This window comes from Nycticebus coucang, chromosome 11 (assembly GCF_027406575.1).
Source record: "Nycticebus coucang isolate mNycCou1 chromosome 11, mNycCou1.pri, whole genome shotgun sequence".
NCBI classification, from domain to species: Eukaryota; Metazoa; Chordata; class Mammalia; order Primates; family Lorisidae; genus Nycticebus; species Nycticebus coucang.
In genome coordinates this window covers 7,542,531-7,563,304 of record NC_069790.1, presented here as the reverse complement: position 1 = coordinate 7,563,304, position 20,774 = coordinate 7,542,531, and the positions used below count along the sequence as shown (strand labels likewise).

Genomic DNA, 20,774 nt, shown 5'->3' with positions numbered 1-20,774 from the left:
AATAAGACCTACTTACAGGAAAGATAAGACGTCCCCTGAAAATAAGACCTAGCGCTTCTTTGGGAGCACACCTTAAAATAAGACACTGTCTTATTTTCGGGGAAACAGGATAGTAAGAATTGGGAGGTTTACATTCCCATGTCTTTTAGCAGGTAAACAGAATCTCATGGTTCAAATCCGAATTTGGTAAACTCTACAGCACCAAATGGGTTCCTTTCATTGGCCATATTTATAGTGTTAGCTAGCAAATACTAAGGATCCTGTATAATCAACTTTATTTTTTTTTTTAACTATCACTGACCCAGGATACCAAGTATCTAATTAAAAACATTTACCACATTTTTTTGGCTTTGTGTAGCAATACATGTCATCCACAGAACTCTGACTCTGTTAGAGGGAGACCTTTGAAGAGGATGAGAATGAAGTTATATGCGTTAGAGATGAGCACAAAGTCATTGCTGTTGTTATTAAATAGACATAAAGCCTGATGGTGAACTTTAATAGAAATGAAAATTCTTCGCTGTAAGATCTTATCAAAGATGAAAAATGCCAATGAAATAGAAGCTGCCTAGACCTGGAGTCTGTCAGCCACTCAGGTGGACGCCACATAGGCTCTGGGCATCTGTGGAACTGTCCATGTGTGCAGAGCGGTGATGAAGGGGGCTGGTAGGGCCACCAGGGAGGTCAGTCCTGCAGAAGGAACAGAATTCACCACAATCTGCTTTCTAACTGTCGGCATCTCATCAGTGGTCTAAAGTTGTCAAGTGTGTCAGCCTGGAGTGAGGCTCTTAGGTGGGTGAAAATGTCCGACACGGAACATTTCCCCAAAACCCAGCAAAGTTGCCCAGAGTGGAAATAATTTTATTTTACGGCTAGACTTGTTTGATATAATCCCCTGTAAACAAGAAGCTTTCTAAGAAAACAGTAGCAGGCAGCCTGTGAATATACGTGCTCTGTGAGACTACATAGAGTCCAACCCCTGAGAGGGGCCCGGGCGTGGCTCTTGTGTTGTCATTGGATGTCTGCAGGTTTCTATCATACCAGCCTTCAAATCCAAGTCCGGCAGTGCGTGTTAACAGCCATGAGGCGGAGGGCAGAGAACACACTAACAGCTGTGATCCACTGCTATAGGGGACAGGTGTTACTGCGATAGCCGCTCTGGGAATAAAGCACTCAGAGCCCAGGGAGTTGAGACAACGGGCCCAAGCCCTTGCAACCAATTGGTGGCCAAATCGCCACTCAGGTTCTCTTGTCTTGAGTCTTTAGTTCAAAATCTCTCTGAGGCTTCTTTAGGTCATTCAGTCTCTGATGAAGGAGAGCACACAAGCGTGGTAGCAGTGTTTAGTGTTTACTCTTAAAAGTGCTTGTCTTCACAGGGAAGGGAGGTGAAAACATGACCAGCAGTGGTGATGGGGTGGGGGGTTGCACATCTTCACGCGGCCTCTATCTTCCCCTCTCTCTCTGAGCACCTAGCAATACACCCTGTTCACCGGGAGTGGAGTTTTATGTGACAAAATTTTAATTAATTATTAAAATAGCACATTAGATAATGAGCAAAGACTATAAACATACAGTTTATAAAAGGGGAAAAAAGAACAAGACGGGTTTTAAACGAATGAAGAGGTGCTCAAACTTACTCACAGAAGGAGACATGCAAATTCCCAAAATAAGATTAAAAAATGAGCTAGCATATCAAAATAATAGAGGACAAAATGTGATGTATTTTGTTGGTTGAAGGTATCGGGAGAGAGACAGCCCCATACGTTGTTGTGGGAGTTTATGACTGTGGTACATGTGCCTTTGAGGCCATGTTGGGAATATCTGCTAATATTATGAAGACATTCATAATATTAAATTATGAATTCAAATTAAAAAGAGAATATTATGCCATTGTCTGTAAGCATGAAGGATGAATGGGAGACAACCTGGGCATCCATAGGGAATTGGTTAAATGTTGGTATGTCCACAAATGAAAATTAAACGGCTTATTAAGAAGAATGCATTAGATATAAGCTGATCTTCAACTTTCACTACACAATGAATTTCAGGCAAAGTGAAGAGGTGGGTGGTGTGAGTGAAGAAGAGCCGCATGCCGCTGTGTGATATGAACCTGTCCTTGTACACAGACAGACCTCCTCAGGGAAGCTGCAGGAGGAATGAATAGCAGCTTTTCCTCTGGGTTTGGAATTGGGTTTTGCAGCGACAGCGTAAAATGGAGAGGATCTCGGCACAAACCCCTGAAAGCAGTGGTTCTCAACCTTCCTAATGCAGCGACCCTTTAATACAGTTATTCATGTTGTGGTCACCCCCAACCACAAAATTATTTCATTGCTACTCCAAAACTGTAATTTGGCTCCTGTTATGAATCGTAATGTAAATATCCTTATATGCAGGATGTATTTAGGCAACCCCTGTGAAAGGCTTATTTTGACTGCCAAAGGGATTTCGACCCACAGGTTGAGAACCACTGCCTTAAAGTCTGGGAACTTGGTTCATAGAGCAAAAATGTATGCAAGAACTCCCAGGAAGTTTTTCTACCTGGTTATTTATTGATTTATTTATTTAGAGACAGAGTCTTATTATATCACCCTCGGTAGAGTGCCGTAGTGTCACAGCTCACAGCAACCACAAACTCTTGGCCTTAAGCGATTCTCTTGCCTCAGTTTCCCAAGTAGCTGAGACTACAGGCACCTACCATAACACCCAGCTATTTTTTTGTTGCAGTTGTCATTGTTGTTTAGCTGGCCTGGGCTGGGTCAAACCTGCCAGCCTTGGTCATTTCATGTCCCACTGGATTTGGGCATGACATTGAAGACACAGGCCGTGGCAGAGAGCATCAGCATCCTGGGGCATGGCCACAAGCCCTCTGGCTGATCTGCCCAGCCATGTTCTCCATCTGTGAAAGCCTGGGCACAGGGCCTATCTGTTTCTGTGACCACAGGCAGCCTTCCATCCTTTTCTCCCACCCATCCAGCCACCCACCCATTTGTCCATCTATCCAAGATGGGGAGGAACAATTTCTTTCTAGTATGAGGTGGGTTGAGGGGAAGAGGAAATACTCTCTCCTGGGTTTTGCTCTTGCTGATTTTGGGCAAGTGAAAAAGAAACTTCTTTCTTTTATTTACTCTGAATATCCTGTGTGCTTCCTTTTTAAATTTCTGCCTGATTCCCCTCTGAAGCAAAAAGAAAAAGGTCTGAATGAGAGAAGAAGGTGATAGAAATAAGAAAATAATGGATACCACAGAACAAATAAGGCCAGAGCTAATGTCTTGTGCAGTGACCCAGTCCCCTTTTCCTCCTCTCTTTCTTAAACAAAAGACAAGTGCAAGTAAGAGACTAGGCCACTTTTTAAAGGCAGCAGTTAGTAGATGGTGTGTAGGTTAAACCAAAACTCAGGCCATTTCTTCTAATGAGATGAAAATGAAAAGACTTTAATCACAGGGTATCTGTGTTTAGGCAGAGTTTTGAGCCTGAGCCTCATCTATCCCCTACAGTTTTCGGAAGGTCATCAATTATCAATATGTAATTTTGAATTCATATAAGGTGAGACAATTAAGCTTGAAAACTCAATCTAGAAGAAGTCCTATGGGCCTCATGCTCAATATCACTACAGTCGCCTGCCAGGTACTCCCCTGGGAAGCTATGCACCAACAGCAGAGCCTAGTCCACCTTTCAAGGCAATTTTGGAACTCTTTTCCTGGAATGGCCATCAGAGCTGTCCTCAGACGAGGTTCATAAACTCATACTGGAAGAAGTGCTTTGAAGGGTGAATTAGGCGCTGGTGTCAGTGCATAGCTTCCCAAGAGGACGATGTGAAAGGCGCCGTAGTGATGTTCAGCGATGAGGTGAGGTGTGTGGTAGTTTTCCGAGATGGGCTCTTGAACATTATTCATTGTCCTTCCTAGGAGATTTAAACCTAGTTGGCATATTTCAGCCCACTGCAGTCTTTATTCTTTCTGATGTTCAAATTATTCCACGTGACCTCTCTTCAATCAGACTTTCAAGTTCTTTTAAAAAACACCTTTTTATCTTGAAGTAACTGTATGAAACATGCGTTTGTGAGAAACAACACAGAAAGATTCTGCACATCCTTTATTCAGGTTCCCAAAGGTAACGTGTCAAGAAACTCCGTTTAGTCTAGTAGCCGTGCAGGGTTCTGATGGAGCTCACTGGCTTACTCCCGTCTGTCCAGTTTTACTTGCAACTGCATGAGTGCTAATTTTGTTTTATGCAGTTTTGTCCCCTATATAGGCTTATGTATTCATCACCAGAACCGAGGCAGAGTAGTAGCCTCTCTGCGGCGTCTCTGTGTCACTCTTTTACAGCCACACTGGTTTGTTCCTGCACCACTCCCCCCGAGCCCCTGATCTCTTCCAACTGCTGATCTAGTCTGCATTTCTATCGCTTTGCCATTTCTGGATTGTTATATAAATATACAGTAGGTAACTATGGGGGATGGTCTTTTTTTCCGTAGAGTAATTCCCTAGGGTTTTATTCACACTGTGCAGATATCAATAGTTCATTTGTTTTTATTGCTGGCATCTATGGATCACAGTTTGTTTAACCATTTACACGTTGTAGATCTGGGTTGTTCCTAATTTTTGGCTGTTGTGTCCTCTGTTTTTTCTTTTCTTTCTTTTTTTTCCTGTCTCTCTCTTTTTACCTTCCTTTGGATTATTTGAAGATATTTGAGAATCCCCATACCAGCTAATGATTTTAGGATCCCCATCCTAAAAAAGCGTTTATTGAGAGTGCGTGTGGGGTGTCTCTTTGAATGATGTTCCTGTGTGGCTCTGGGTGTCGCAGTGCACACGGGCACACCTGTGACCCCCCCACAGTCTACTGGCACGGACACTGCACCACTCTGAGTCAGGAATGGGACCTGACTTTCACTCAGGCCCTTTTACTTTCCCCACTTTTAAATATCATTGTCTTCACTATCGGATGGTGTTATAATTTTTGTTTCAATCATCAAATATGATTTACTATATACATGGGGACAGTCTACGCATTTACTCACATTTCTGCTCTTTCTTTTTTATTATTATTAAATTATAGCTGTGTACATTAGGGAAATCAAGGGGTACAATGTTCTGGTTTCATATACAATCTGAAATATTCCTCATCAAACTGTTTAATATAGTCTTCATGGCATTTTCTTAGTTATCATGACATTTGTATTCTGCATTTAGTAGGTTTCACCTGTACCCATTCTAAGATGCAGCATAGGTGTGGCCCCACCTGTTACCCTCCTTCCACCCCAACCTTCCCCCTCCCCCTTGGGCCTTTCCCTATATTAATTGTGCTATAGTTGGGTTATAGCCTTCATATGAAAACTATAAATTAGCTTCATAGTAGGGCTGAGTACATTGGATACTTTGTCTTCCATTCTTGATATACTTTACTAAGAAGAATATGTTCCAGCTCCATCCATGTAAACATGAAAGAGGTAAAGTCTCCATCTTTCTTTAAGGCTGCATAATATTCCATGGTATACATGTACCACAATTTTCTAGTCCATTCATTAATTGATGGGCACTTGGGCTTCTTCCGTGACTTAGCAATTATGAATTGGGCTGCAATAAACATTCTGGTACAGATGTCTTTGTTATATTGTGATTGTTGGTCTTCTGGGTATATACCTAGTAAAGGAATTATAGGATTGAATGGCAGGTCTGTTTTTAGATCTCTAAGTATTCTCCAAACGTCCTTCCAGAAGGAACGTATTAGTGTGCATTCCCACCAGCAGTGTAGAAGTGTGCCCTTTCCTCCACATCCATGCAACATTTCTGGTTTTGGGATTTTGTTATGTGGGCTACTCTTACTGGGGTTAGGTGATATCTCAAAGTAGTTTTGATGTGCATTTCTCTGATGATTAAGGATGATGAGCATTTTTTCATGTGTCTGTAGGCCATGCACCTGTCATCTTTAAAGAAGTTTCTCTTCAAGTCCTTTGCCCACCCTGAGATGGGATCACTTGTTCTTTTCTTGCTAATACATTTGAGTTCTCTGTGGATTCTGGTTATTAAACCTTCATCAGAGGTATAGCCTGCAAATATTTTCTCCCATTCTGAGGGCTGTCTGCTTGCTTTATTTACTATGTTCTTGGCTGTGCAGAAGCTTTTTAGTTTGATCAGGTCCCAGTAGTGTATTTTTGATACTGCTTCAATTGCCTGGGGAGTCCTCCTCATAAAATATTCACCCAGGTGATACCTTCAAGAGTTTTTCCTGCACTTTCTTCTAGTATTTTTATAGTTTCATGTCTTAAGTTTAAATCTTTTATCCAGTGAGAGTCTATCTTAGTTAGTAATGAAAGGTGTGGGTCCAGTTTCAGTCCTCTACAGGTCGCCAGCCGGTTCACCCAGCGCCGTTTGTTAAATAGGGAATCTTTTCCCCACTGAATGTCTTTAATTGGCTTATCAAAGATCAAATAACGGTAAGTAGCTGGATTCATCTCTTGGTTCTCTATTCTGTTCTAGACATCTATCTGTTTTTGTGCCAGTATCATGCTGTTTTGATCACTATTGATTTATAGTACAGTCTGAGGTCTGGTAGCGTGATTCCTCCTGCTTTGTTTTTATTTCTGAGTAATGTCTTGGCTATTCAAGTTTTTTTCTGATTCCATATAAAACGAAGTATTATTTTTTCAAAATATTTAAAATATGACAGTGGTACTTTAATAGGAATTGCATTAAAATTATATATTGCTCTGCATAGTATAGATATTTAACAATGTTGATTCTTCCCAGCCATGAACATGGTAGGTTTTTCCATTTGTTAACATCTTTAGCTATTTCTTTTCTTAAAGTTTCATAGTTCTCTTTATAGAGATCTTTCACATCCTTTGTTAGGTAAACTCCCAAATATTTCATCTTCTTTGGCACTACTGTAAAAGGAATAGAGTCCTTGACTGTTTTTTTGACTTGGCTATTGTTTGTATATATAAAGGCTACAGATTTATGGGTGTTGATTTTTAGCCTGAGTCATTGCCGTATTCCTTGATCACTTCTAAAAGTTTTGTAATAGAATCCTTAGTGTTTTCCAGATGTATGATCAGGTCATCTGCGAAGAGTGAAGGTTTGATCTCTTCTGACCCTATGTGGATACCCTTGATCACCTTTTCTTCCCGAATTGCAATGGCTAAAACTTCCATTACAATGTAAAAGAGCAATGGAGACAATGGGCAACCTTGCCTGCTCTTTTCTGTTTTCCATTTGCCTGGAATATAGATGACCATCCCTTCACTTTGAGTCTATATTTATCTTTTAAGGTAAGATGAGATCTTGTATGCAGCAGATATCTGGCCTGAGTTTTTGTATCCAGTCAGCCAACCTGTGCCTCTTTAGAGGACAATTTAAACCATTCATATTAATTGAGAATATTGATAAGCCTTTCGAAAGTCCGGTGGACATTTTTAATCCTTTTGTGAGTGTGGAATTTGGAATTTGATCAAAAGTTTCTGGGTGAGTTTACTTTTGTGGTGGAGGATTACGTTGGTCTTTATGGAGGATAGGTCTGAGAATATTCTGGAGAGCTGGTTTACTTATGGCAAATTTCTTCAACATGTGAATGTTATTAAAGTATTTAATTTCTTCATCATAAATGAAACTCAGTTTAGCTGAATACAGGATCCTGGGTTGAAAGTTATTTTGTTAAAAAAAAAAAAGAAAGTTATTTTGTTTTAGGAGGTTAAAAGTTGATGACCATCTTCTTCTAGCTTTAAAGATTTCAGCAGAGAGATCTGCAGTTATTCTAATATTCTTCCCCTTGTAGGTTATTGTTTTCTTATGTCTGGCTGCTTTCAGAATTTTCTCCTTCATATTAACTTTAGTGAAATTGATTATGATGTGCCTGGGGGGTATCTTATTCGGGTTGACTCGTGCTGGAGTTCCGAAACTGTCTGCTATCTGAATTTCAGAATCTCTTGGCATGTCTGGAAAGTTGTCTTTCATAATCTCATAAAGAAGAGACTCTGTGCCTTGTGAAGTACTTTGTCGTTTTCCAGGATCCCTATAAGGTGAATATTAGTTTTCTTTGAGTTATCCCAGAGCTCTCTGAGAGAATGAGCTGTTTTTGACCTCCATTTTTCTTCCTCTTTGAAAGTTTGAAAGCATTCAAAAGCTTTGTCTTCAATGTCAGAAATCCTTTCTTCTACTTGCTCCATTCTGTTACTGTGGGATTCTACTGTATTTCTCAGATCTTTGAGAGCTTAAACTTCTTATGTCAATGTGTCAAAATCTTTGGTCATTTGGTCTTTGAATTCATTATATTCCTGAGACATCTTTTGGATTGCTGCTTGGAATTCTAATTCGATCCTATTTGCTATCCAGATTCTGAATTCTGTTTCTGACATCTCTGCCATTTGTTTATGCATGGGATCTTGTACTGAGTCTGCCTTGTTGTTCCTTGGGGGAGTTGATTTACCCTGATTATTCATATTGCCAGAGTTTTTCCGTTGATTCTGCCTCATGATTGTTTTTCACCATTGCCTTTGGCTGTCCTCAGAGTTGGGGTGGTGTCTCTCTGAGATAAGACCCAGGCAAGATCACTCTATTTTTGCTGGATCTTTGTAGGGAGTGACCCTGTGGTAGCTCCTCTGGGACTGCCCCAGCCAGGGAGTTCTAGGTGTGGGAGTAGCTCTGGAGTGTGGCACACCTGGATCCAGCAACAGGGCAGGGAATGGTGCACATGGTTCTGTTAGTGCCTGGCGCCTGGTGACTTAGGCACAGAGGTCCCAGGGCTCCAGCAGTCTCTGGCCAGGAGGAGGGCTCTGCACATAGGCAGGGAGTGCTCTAGTGGGAGCAGCGTCACGTGGCTACCAGAGTCCCTGGCCAGACGGGTGGGCCATTGCGGAGGCAGGGAAGGTACAGGAGGGAGGACGCGGGTTGTGTGGCTCCCGGAGTTCCTGGTTGGGTGGGGCAGAGGCCCGGTTGGCACCTGGCATGGGCATGGGGCCTTGCGTTTGTTGACAGAGTTTCTTGCTGGGGTGGGTGTGGCGAGGCCCCATGGGCACGGGGCACAGGTTGCTGGTTCGCGTGGTTTCTGGTGGAGTCCCCTGGTCGTGGTGGGTGCGGGTCACTGGGTTGCGCGGCTGCTTGCTGGGTCCCATGGCCAGGGCGGGAGCAGGTCGTTGGGTCATGTGGCTGCCAGTGGAGTCCCTGCCCGGGGCGGGCGTGGGGCTCTGGGTCATGTGGCTGCTCGCAGAGTCCCTGGTTTGGGGGGGAGGGGGATGCAAGGGGGACTCAGCGCACCCCCCCAGAGTCTCTTGGTGGTGGAGCCCTTGGTCCGGCAGACGAGCGGGGCACTGCTCAAGTATCTCCTCCCTCAGTCTCAGCAGGGTTAACCTTCTGGTTCATCAGGTAAGGAGGGAAGGGTGTACTGGAAATTCAGAATGGCAGGGAAGACTTTAGTTTATTTTTTCTGCCTAGTAAGAGAGTGTTTAGAGTCCCAGGCAGGTCCCTCTGAGGAAGTAGTCCCCGCTTCCCCTAGCCCTCACCCGTGGGTTCAGACAAGAGGTCCACAGTTCACCTTTTGTCTGTAGAAAACCCACAGGAGTAGACAAAGAGAAAAAAGAAAGTAGACAGGACATTTCTGCTCTTTCTGCTGGTTTTTCCTTCTTCCCAATTCTCCAATATTCTTCCCTATATTTCCCTTTTGTTTGACAAACTTCAGGGTTTGTAGTTTTTCTTCATCTGAGTATGTCTTCATTTCTAAAGTGGATAGAGGATTCACACTGGTGATTATTTTCTTACATCAAAACAATTTTGGGCCATTCCTTTGGCCTCCTGGGTTTAGACAGGAGTCTGCTAACCTTTGAATTGGCTTTGCCTGTAAGTAACATGTCCTTTTCCTCTGGCTTCTTTAAAGATTTCTCTGTCTTCAGAAGTTTAATTATTGTGTGTTTTGGTATAGATTTCTCTCTGTTCATTTTATTTAATGTCTTCTGAGCTTCCTAACTATGCAGATTTTTCTATTCCATCAGTTTTAAAGGTTTTCAGCAGTGATTTCCTCCAGTGCTCTTTTAGGCTCACTTACTTTCTCCTCTCCTTCTGAGGCTCCAGTGATATCAATGTTGAATTTTTATTATTGTCCGATAGCTCCCTGAGGCCTCATTCACTTTTCTGTCAATCTATGTCCTCCTATTGCTCAGATTGGGTGTCATACCCCGAGCAGTCCTCAGCATCTCTGTCCTTCTGCTGAGACCATCCAGTGGATTTTTTAGAATTTGTTATTATTGCATTTTTCAGTTCTTTAGTGTCTATGTGGTTCTTTTTTTTTTTTTAATAACTTCTTTTTCTTTATTGAAATGTTCTGCAATGATAATTGTTGAGTGAAGTATATTTTTTTATGATGGGTGCTTTAAAATACTAGCCAATTTATACCAACCTCTGATTTACTGTAATGTTGGTGTCAATGGATTGCTTTTCTTATTCCTGTTGTGTTTTCTCTGGTTCTTTTTATGATGGATGATTTTCAATTATATCTTGGGTTCTTTGTCTGCTGTTTTAGGAGACTCTGAGCCCTATGCAGAAATCTTTTATTTGTGCAGATAGTCACCCTACTTAGTTTTAACCAACATGTCTCGGCCTACTTTGTGTGTATGGCTCCAATGAAGGCTTAATTTTCAGAGCCTTTAGGGTGCTATTTTTGTCTGCCCAGTGGATCTTGGGGGCTGGTGGATAGTCCGTAATGCTAGCCCTGCTAGTCCCTGATACTACTGCTTGAAGAAACAGATGGCATTTCTTCAGGCATAGCTTATAGCAGTATTCACATGGGGGACTGGAATTTTGCACAGTTAGAAAAGCTGAGGGCTTGGTAGGCCGGGCCTCTGTGGGGTCAGGACCCCTCTGGCTGTGGGGGCAGGGAGAGTTTCCAGGCCAGGCGTCTTGTGGAGGAGGAATACCCTTGTCCTGTCTCCTGGCTGCTCCAGGTCTGGGCTGGGTGCTCACTGTTAAAGGAGCTCCAGTCCAAGCCCTCTGCAGGCCTCCCAGGGGAAGGATCACCATTTCCCTGGTTGGCTGTTACCCCTGGGTGTCCTGTTGTTGGTGTTGCCAACCAGAGAGGGGTGAGCCCTGCTGTGTCACCTTCTGTGCTTGACTGTTGGTTAGAGAATGTGTACATGTGCATGGGTGTGTGGGGATGTGTGTGTGTGCTCTATTTGTAGTTTTAAAATATTTTATGGAGCTTCTAAATTGGTTCCATTAGTAACATTATTCAACCTTTGCATGTCTTTGTACATTTTTCAACCAGGATAGCTGGCATTTACTGAGCATTTACTATGCACCTGGTGCCAGGATATTGAACTATTAATTTATCTTAATACTTAAAACAATGTCTATCCCTATTTTTCTTGAATTCTGAAGATGATAGTGTGAGCTTTTCCTGTCATGGCTGCCTGTTCCCCAGTGAGGGTCTCCTAGTGACCCTGGGGATGTGGCTGGACTCTCAAATTGTCCTGAAACATTGTCCCTTTGGCATTTAGACTATTTTTGGTATTAAATGTAATTATGTTACAACAGATGTCTTCATGGAAATAGCTTTATATTTTATTTAAACTACTTACTTAGAATAGAGTCCTTTTATCTTGACAGAAAAAGGCATGTGCATTTTTTTATGGATTGGTGACTATGAGCATTTTTATGATACTTAGTTATTTTGTAAGAGTCTTATGCCAAATGTATTCTGCTAGAAGCAATAAATTAAATAAATATACCAGTTTTACTCTACCCTCAATAGTCTTGATACCATCAAACAAATAAATAGATATTAACCAGGAATATATTTTGAATATATTTTCAATATGGGCAACTTTGATTAATTTGATCAGTTATGTAGTGAGCCTAATGCTGCGGGGACAGTGGTGAAAGGCAGGTGGCATTTGAATGAGCAGAGTCAAATATCTCACCTTCCACGTGAGGACGTTGGAATCTTACAGGTCAGCCAAGCTGCTGGTGGCCGTGGCTGATGTTAGGCCTGATGTCCATATTATATGTGATGCTTGTGGATTTTCTTGATGTCTTTGTTACAGGACTAAAGATTCATACTAATAGAACAACAGAGTAAGAGATGTCTCCAAATATGCTTCCTTTTGCAGGCTAATTACACTTTTTATTTTGTGGACAAGCTGAAAACTTTATCGGAAACACTGCTAAACTTGTTTAGTCTTTTCCAGAGAAGTGGAAATGGCCAGATGTTCTACCAACTGCAGGTGAGTGGTGATGGCCTTCGCCACGGAGGGCTGGGGGAGCTCCCAGTGGGGGTCTGGCTGAGACGCTGAGCAGCCCTTCAAAAGATCCTACCGATCGGGCAGCACCTGTGGCTCAAAGGAGTAGGGTGCCAGCCCCATATGCCAGAAGTGGCGGGTTCAAACCCAGCCCCGGCCAAAAACTGCAAAAAAAAAAAAGAAATCCTACAGATCTTACCTACCTTATTTCAGGCGGGGTTTTCCCAGTGTGACTAAGGAAATTGACATGACATTGGATATGTGTGCAAACTTTTTATGAATTTTCAATGTTTTGCCCATGCCATATGGTACTATATTGAGAATCATTAATAATTTGTTAGTATTTACCTGTGCTTAAATTTATTAAGCAATTTATAAATTGCTTAATATCTTTCAATTGTTGGTCTATTAAAGTGATCAATGACCATTTACTAACATTTTGTATTGACAGCCTAATGTTTACAAAATTAAGTGGGCTGTGGTTTAAAACCCCTAATACCTAATGATCATTGACCAAAGCTTTAATTCAGGGAGATAACCTAATGATACTTGGGACACTTACGTAGCTCTAACTTACCTAAAATCTGAATAGGAAGACAAGATGCCCATAATTTTATTCTTATTTGGCTTATTTATTATCCATCAGACAAGCAGTTCAGAGCATGGATTTAGGAGGCAAGATCTTCTGAGTCTGATTTCCAGATCAGACCCCTGTGTGATTGACCTCGGACTAGTCATTAAACTTCTCTGTGCACATGAGTTAGGATGTATAAAGCATGTGGAGGGAATTTAACACAGAGGAAATGCTACTATGTGAGTCTGGGTCTTCCAAGATGGGACTCCATGTGCAAGATTTCTATTTTGGGACATGGAAGAGCAAAAGGAGAGGAAGCCTTGATTGGGGCAAGGTGGTCAAGCAGTGATGCCAGTCAGACCCTGAGGGAAGCGGGGGTAGATGGTGGAAGCTTCCTGATTAGACCTGATTATTTAATGGACATGGACCAGGCCATGAGGAAGGTATGGAGCCTGTGTCAGCCCAGTGCAGAGTGTCTCCTAGGAGGGCCCTCTGTGCTGGCTATTGGGGAGGAACATCCAGGGGCAAACTGACTTTGGGGCACAGCAGGGGGCCCTGGTAGTCAGAGGTCTGCCTGTGCACAGTGCCACGGAGGCCACAGCTACTGAGTTAGCTATTATTGTACTATTCTTCTCCGTCAGTTTGTTCGTTCAGGGATTAAATTATTGATATAGATGTCAGCACACCTTTGCTGTTGCTGGGCCAGATTTTACATACTTTAGACTCGATAAGGTCTCTGCTGCAACTATAAATGATTATGTGCAGTATTGTAAGTGCCAAATTGAGAATGTACAAAGTACTGTGGGGACATGAAGGAGAGTTCAGCCCTGCCGTAAGAACTGGGCAGCTCCTTGGGAAGTCTGTAGTTTAGTTGAGTATTGTTTACTAAGCCGTCACATCAGAAATTAAAGTCACTTATTCCATCGCTTGAAGAACGTTTTATCTTAATGTCAAATGGCATTATTCTATTTCCTAGCATTGGATCAAGTTCAGGGAGAGCTTGGGTTTGTAGCAGAGAGGACACCTTTTTGTGCTTTCTGCCATTCGATCTCAACAACATTCCCATGAGATTTTTACCTCAACTGATGGGGAACCAGCCTGGTTCTGCCCCCAGGCATAGTCAGTAGTGCCTGTGGGTGAAGCCTGCAGCAGCCCTGCCCTCTCCCTAATTCCCCATAGGTAAAGGCAACAGAAGCCTCCTCCTGGGGTGTCTTTGAGAGTAAATGACAGTAACACATAATAAAGTGCCCTGCTTATGGTCTGGCAAATAAGTAATGCTCAAGGAAAGAAATAGGTAAGACTGAAAAGGAAACAGTGAGCACAGAGGTTTCAGAATAAAGTCTTGCCATCCTTAAACATAATTCGATAAAGTCATTCTATGTTATCAAGGAATGTGAAAAATAAAGGAGCTAACTACAGAAGGTGTACATTATTTGAGAATTCCTACCTTATCAAGAGATATCAATACCAATAACATACAAATATTCCCCCAGGGACTGGCAAATCCCCAACTGAACCCCCCTCCTTGATGCCAATGTGGAGTCTTAATGCGTTAGTATTTCCCCACTCAGCTTCTTGTTGGCTGTTGGGTGTTGGAAGCAGGGGGTAGCACAGTGCAGATAAATGCAAACCGGCTGCCAAGGAGGGAAGCAAACTGTCACAAAGTTGATGACAATAATGCTGGGTCCTGTCCATTGTAAAGCCATTGGCAAATGAGGCAAAGTTAGTTAGAGCCATCAATACTGAGAGAGAAAAATGGCACAGATCATGCAGGGACAGGTGTTTGCAAAGACAATGATTTGAAAATCAAAACATTAAGAGAAAATTTGGGAAATACTGAAACTCCTCCTCAGTGTTTTGGTAACAGTGAACCCCTCTTTATTAGTAATCTGTGGAAAAGGTGATGCAATGGAAAGAAAAAAGAAAAGAATCTTACAGAAAGTAAAGAGTAACCATACTATGATATGTATAGTTTTGTTAAAAAATTTGTCAAAAAGTCAGTTCATTCTTAATTCATTCTTTGTTTTCAGTGTTAATGCAAGATTATAATTATAACCTAAATTTTTATCATTTTTTTCAAGATAATTTTCTAACAAATGATGCTTTGTTATTTACCGTGATGCTTTAGAACTTCTTTAAAATGAATTCACTCTGTGTGTCTTTTTTTCTGTCTGATGAAACTCCGAATAAGTCTAATAAGTGTTCTTCAGTAAGAGGAAATGATGTAGTTATTTTTGTTAAGCTCTATTATTTTCTTTTAGGAAGCCCTCAGAAATAAATTCATAAGAAACTTTGTAGAAAGCCAGTTGCACATTGACGTCAACAAACTCACTGAAAAACTCCAAATATACGGTAAGTGTGCTGGAGGCCTGTTAGGGTCCAACTGCCCAGATGGCTCTGCTGCTTGGGTTCTTACTTTGGGCCATGAAGTTGCCATGTGACTTCCAGCAAGTCATTTTTCCTCTTGTCATTTGTTTTGTCTGTGACACGAAAAGCTTGAACTAAATACACTCCAAAGTTTGTTCGTGCATGAAGTTTTCTGATTTTGCTGATTTAGGGATAGACTAGTAAATGGCTTAAAAAGGAAGCCTTCCTCAAATACAGTAAAATTGTGAATTACAAAGCAAGTTTATAATAAATTACTATTACCAAGTTAACAGTAAATTGGAAACAGTTGTATTGATTTGAAAATGTGGAGCTCAGTAAAAAAAAAAAAGATCAATCAGCAAACATTTACTGTACGTCTTCCACCAATGAATCCATGAATTCACTTGGATGTTTAACAAACATTTGCTGAACACACATGTAAGAATCTGGGGAGTGGCATGAAATACTCTGTCCCACCATGTAGTGCAGAGGGAGGATGAGCACGCTTACAACCCATGACACTGTGGCAGAATCACTCTCTCACTGGAGAGGAAGCCAGCTGGAGGGAGTTGGAGATGGGAGAAGGGAAGGGGTCAGGTGGCTCGGATCTGCTTGAAGTATGAATTAGAGCAAGGCAAGGCATTTCCTTAGGCACAATACCTCCTTGTTTTGAAAAAGAAATTTGATGAATTTATTATTTGGAAAATGTTAATATTTTAATATAAATGTTACTGCCTTAAACAATTTTTTCAAGTAATTAAAACATTTAAGCTTATAATGACAGAGTTCTTATAATATGTTGTTAGGAGTCAAGGACTGACTTAGGTCTGAGAGATTTTCCACCTGGAACACACGTGGCCCCGTCAGTTTGCATCTGCAGTAGTACTGGTGTTAATATAGATGTCTCGGTGTATGAATCGTGTGAACTGGACTTTAGCCACATTTGTGTAACACACTGCCAAGAACCAATACCTCTCTCTCTCTCTTTTTTCTTTGAGAAGAAGGAAAGGGAAATTTATTTTTTTTGCTGGCAAAGGAGGAACAATGGCAGACTGCTCACCACAAAATACTTCCTTTGGTAAGCAGAAACACAGAGTTTTGAAAGGGAGGACCTATTGTCATTCAACTATGGTTGATAATTCTTATCACGTCATCTTGGGCTGCAATAAACATTCTGGTACAGATGTCTTTGTTATATTGTGACTTTTGGTCTTCTGGGTATAAACCTAGTAAAGGAATTATAGGATCAAATGGCAGGTCTATTTTTAGGTCTCTAAGTATTCTCCAAACGTCCTTCCAGAAGGAACGTATTAGTGGGCATTCCCACCAGCAGTGTAGAAGTGTGCCCTTTCCTCCACATCCATGCCAACATTTCCGGTTTTGGGATTTTGTTATGTGGGCTACTCTTACTGGAGTTAGGTGATATCTCAGAGTAGTTTTGATTTGCATTTCTCTGATGATTAAGGATGATGTTTTTAGTTAGTTTGTTTGTTTAGCAGGCCAGGGGCCGGTTGGAACCCACCAGCCCTGGTGCATGTGGCCAGCACCCTAATCATTGAGCTATGGGTGACAAGCCTATTGTACACACTTTGGGGTTCTTTTCATGATGGATTTATATATATGTACTTATGTAAACATAGGCATATATATATATATTCAAAAATGACTGCACTGTCCATGTCATTTTGTGATAATTTGTTAAAAAGTAACTATATTGCAAAGGTTCTTCATATCCATAAATATTACCCCCAAACCAAGGAAGAGTTCCCTAAATCCAACCCCTACTTCCATTTTCACTCCCTGGTTTGAATTATTTCTACTTTGTTTAGTGGTTTCTTCTGGATTGGTCATTATATACTTAAATGATATACCTATAGTAGCGTTTTTTGGTTTGTTTGTTATAGGAAGTATCAATGGATTTCCAGTTGTAGTTTTGCATCATATCATTTCCCTGAGAGTTGCTCCCACTGTAGTTATAAGACCATTTTAGTTGTCATAAAACATTATGATTAAATATTGTTCAATGCAGAGCCAGGCCATGCATTGCAATGACATTTCCTTTTTTATAATGTTTCCCTTTTCCTAGAGCTTCATGTTTTCTTGCTTTTGACACCTTCCATCCATTGCTCTTGCCCCAGCGAGCCCACAGATGCCTCTAGGTTGAGCGCTTTTGTCTGTGAAGATGCGCACCCCGCCCCCCACCCTCTCTCTCAGAGCCCATCTAGGCAGCTGCCCTCTCCTGCCATCTGTGGCTGGTTTCCTGGGAATTCTCTCTCTTCTCTGCTCTCCTGGGGTGGATACTGTGATTTCTGGGTCCTACATTCTCTTCATTTTTGCTTTATTGCTGTGTTTTTTGTGGGATCATATTTGCAAATGTCATCCTGAAAAAGAGAGCATGACAATAAAAGTTCTTGAGTAATTCTACTCAGCAACATTTTTTTTTTTAAATAACTGAAGAATATTTGGAAACATCCCCCTATTTATTCCTAATCATTTAAATTTATGTCTTCTCTCTCTTTGATTAGTCCTATTAGAGGGTTATCAATTTCATTAGTCTTTTAAAAAACTCCACAATACAAGTATTTGGTCTTGTTTATTCTAGTTTGTGTGTGTTTTCTGTTTCATTGATTTATACTTTTGTTTTAATTGGTTCTATCTTTGATTTTTTGCCTTTTTTATGGTAACTTCTTGAGTTGGATAATTAAATTGTTTATTTCCACTTCGCCTTCTTTTCTAACTTGTACTTATGACTATCCACTTCCCTCTGAGCATGATCTTAACAGCATTTCACAAGTTTTGATATGTTGTATTTTCATCATCATTCAATTAAATATATTTTTTAATATATAGTATAATTTATTTGTTTTGACATTCAGGTAATTTGAAAGCCTGTAGCTTAATTTCTGAATATTTGGGATTTGCAATTTATCTTTCTGGCTTTATCTCACAATGGTCACAGACTGCTCTGTTAATATGATTTCATTTGTGTGAAATTTATTGAGACTTACTTAATGTCTCCACATGTGGTCAGTTCTGGTGCCTGCATACAATAGTTCTGTAATTTTGGGTATAATTCTGCGTATTCTCACTGTCTTCTTATTGTAGCAGTTATTAAGATGTGTGTGTTTGAATTTACCATTATGATTCTGGATTTGCGTATTTCTTCTTTATGTTCTGTCAATTGAGATTTCATGTATTTTGAGGCTATATTTTAATTTCTATGGAGAATATGTTCAAAATATTTATATTTTCCTCTTTAAGTTCCTTCCCTTCCTTCTTTCCTCCCTTTGTCTCTCTCCCTCTTTCTTTTTCTTTGTTTCTTTCCAGTGGTTTTATTATGATATACTTAGGTGTGGTTTCTTTGATGAGAATACCGTTTTGATTTTGTAGCACTTCTTGAATCAGTGACAATTTGGGGAAGTCTTGACTACTATCTCTTAAAACACTGCTTCTGATTGCCTGCTGGCACCCCACTTAAACATGATTAAAAATTCTCACAGTGTCCATATGTTTCCTGATACCCTTTTCTATGTTGTCCAACCTTTTATTTTCTTTTTATTCTTCAGTTTGTGAATTTTTTTTCTTACCCATTTTCTAATCTACTAATTCTCTCTTCAGCAGAGTCTAATCTGCTGTTAAACGGACTCATGGATGTCTTCATTTCAGTTATATTTTCCTTTTAAAATTCATTTTTATAGTTTTTAGTTCTCTGCTGAAATTCACCCTACTTTAATCTAATTTTTAGTTGCAATAATTACACTTTTGAAATGTATGTTATGAATGTATGTATTTGAGTCTTTCTCTTTCTTTTTCTTTTTTTGATTATTCTGTCTTATCTCCATAAATACTAATATTTTTTAATTAAATATGAGATATTATGACTGAAAATTCTAGAAACAAATTTGACTCTCGTGATGGTGTTATCTTCCTCCAGGCAATGTTATTTTCCTGCTTTTGGCAGAAAGCTAGGGTGGGGTCACATTATCCTAATCCAATCTAGGACTGAGGTGATTGATGGAGCTAGATGTCAGTGTTAAAAGGGAATTTTTCAGTTTCCATGTGCTCTTAGGGAGTACCCAATTTGGGTGGTGAGGGATTTAAACTAAAAGTTGGTATTCACTAGAGCCTATATTTTTGGTAGGTCCTGAACTTGAAGCGCCATGGGACCACTGTGAGCCAAGTCTCTCAGTTCTTGGACACACCAAAAAACCAGGCTTCCTATGTTTTCTTTTCCTCTTGGATCTCAGAACTTCAAGTCTTCGTTGCCTTGATAGCTCTTTAATTCATACAGATTTTGAAAAAGTTATTCATGTTTTCTAGTTATTCTTGGAAGAAAAATTTGTCTGCACCAGATAGTCTTTCATTACTCTAAGCAAAGATTTCCTCAATAGATCCTTTAAATAGAAAGACTATTCTTCTTCAAAGAAGGGAGGTTTTCCTTCCATTTTTTTCTTTGATATTTTTACCTCTGTTTAAAAAACAGTATCATTTTTTTACTTTCATTTATTTTTTAATCATTGTTATTATTTTCTATTTGTTCATTTTGAGTTCTCTCTTTCATGCTGGAAGGTTTCCGTAAACATAGTGATGTTATGAATGAGGCACTAAAACCTGAGTGTAAGCTGTTGATATTAGTGGAACCTCTTGTGATTCAGTCGAGATCAATAGTTCTCAATTGAGAGTGATTTTGTCCCCCAGGGGACATTTGGTCATGTTGGAGATATTTTTAGTTGTCACAGTCGGTGAGATACTATTAGCATCTAATAGATAGAGGCCAGGTATACTACTAAACATCTTAAAATGCACAGAACTGCCCTCCACAACACATAATTATGGACCAAAATGTCTCCAATGCCTAGATTGAGAAACCCATTTAGAGCAATAGGATGGAATCACTTGTTAAAAATAATTTTGTGGGGTATATGCACTGGAATGCCAAGTCCTCTAGTCTGTTTTGGCTAATGCCTGCCATATCTAGGGTCTTCAGGTATATACATGGAATGGGGAACAACCTTTATTATTACCTGGAGCTTGTCCCCAGATTTTTGCAGAATTTTATAAAATTTTGCTTTGTGTTTATCTGTATGTGAAGCTCACTGTTCCTGCTGCCCTTCCAGACTAAAAGTAGATCTATGTGTCTTTCCCATGTCTCCTGCCCCATGGGCCCTCTGTCTTTTCTGCCAGTCTATCTTTTTCTCCTTATGGCATGAGACGGAGTGATCCAGCAAGACCAGTGAGCTGTGGCTCCAGCCCTCTCATGAGGGCTTCATCCACTTGTCTGCTTCCCCCTGCATCCTGTCCTCCCACAGCACTGCCCCTCATGCCTTTGGGTGAGGTGAGCATTCCAAGTCTCCAAAGTGATAGAACATGCAATTAATTTTGGAACACATTTTATTTTTATTATATTTAATTCACTATGTGGGAATTATGCACATTACCCCCCCAGGGATATTGCTGCTTTCTTCTCAAAGGAAGAAGATCTGCACAGTATCCTGAGACCCAGTGAGTTTTTGTGTGGAGTTGCTTTCTGATTTCTAATTAATGTCTAGTGACTGTCATGGCTGTTATAACTTTTTAGCAAAAGCATTACTCATGTTTATGGTACTATTG

General features: G+C 40.5%; 1 protein-coding gene across 1 annotated transcript in view; it reads left to right on the top strand.

Annotated features, from left to right (window-relative positions):
* ABCA13 (ATP binding cassette subfamily A member 13) overlaps positions 1-20,774 on the top strand; it is a 578,079-nt gene that overhangs the window by 169,566 nt on the left and 387,739 nt on the right. Inside the window, exons 28-29 of the mRNA XM_053553839.1 lie at positions 12,095-12,208; positions 15,059-15,149. Of these exons, the coding sequence (XP_053409814.1) occupies positions 12,095-12,208; positions 15,059-15,149 (205 nt within the window). The remainder of the gene's footprint in view (positions 1-12,094; positions 12,209-15,058; positions 15,150-20,774) is intronic.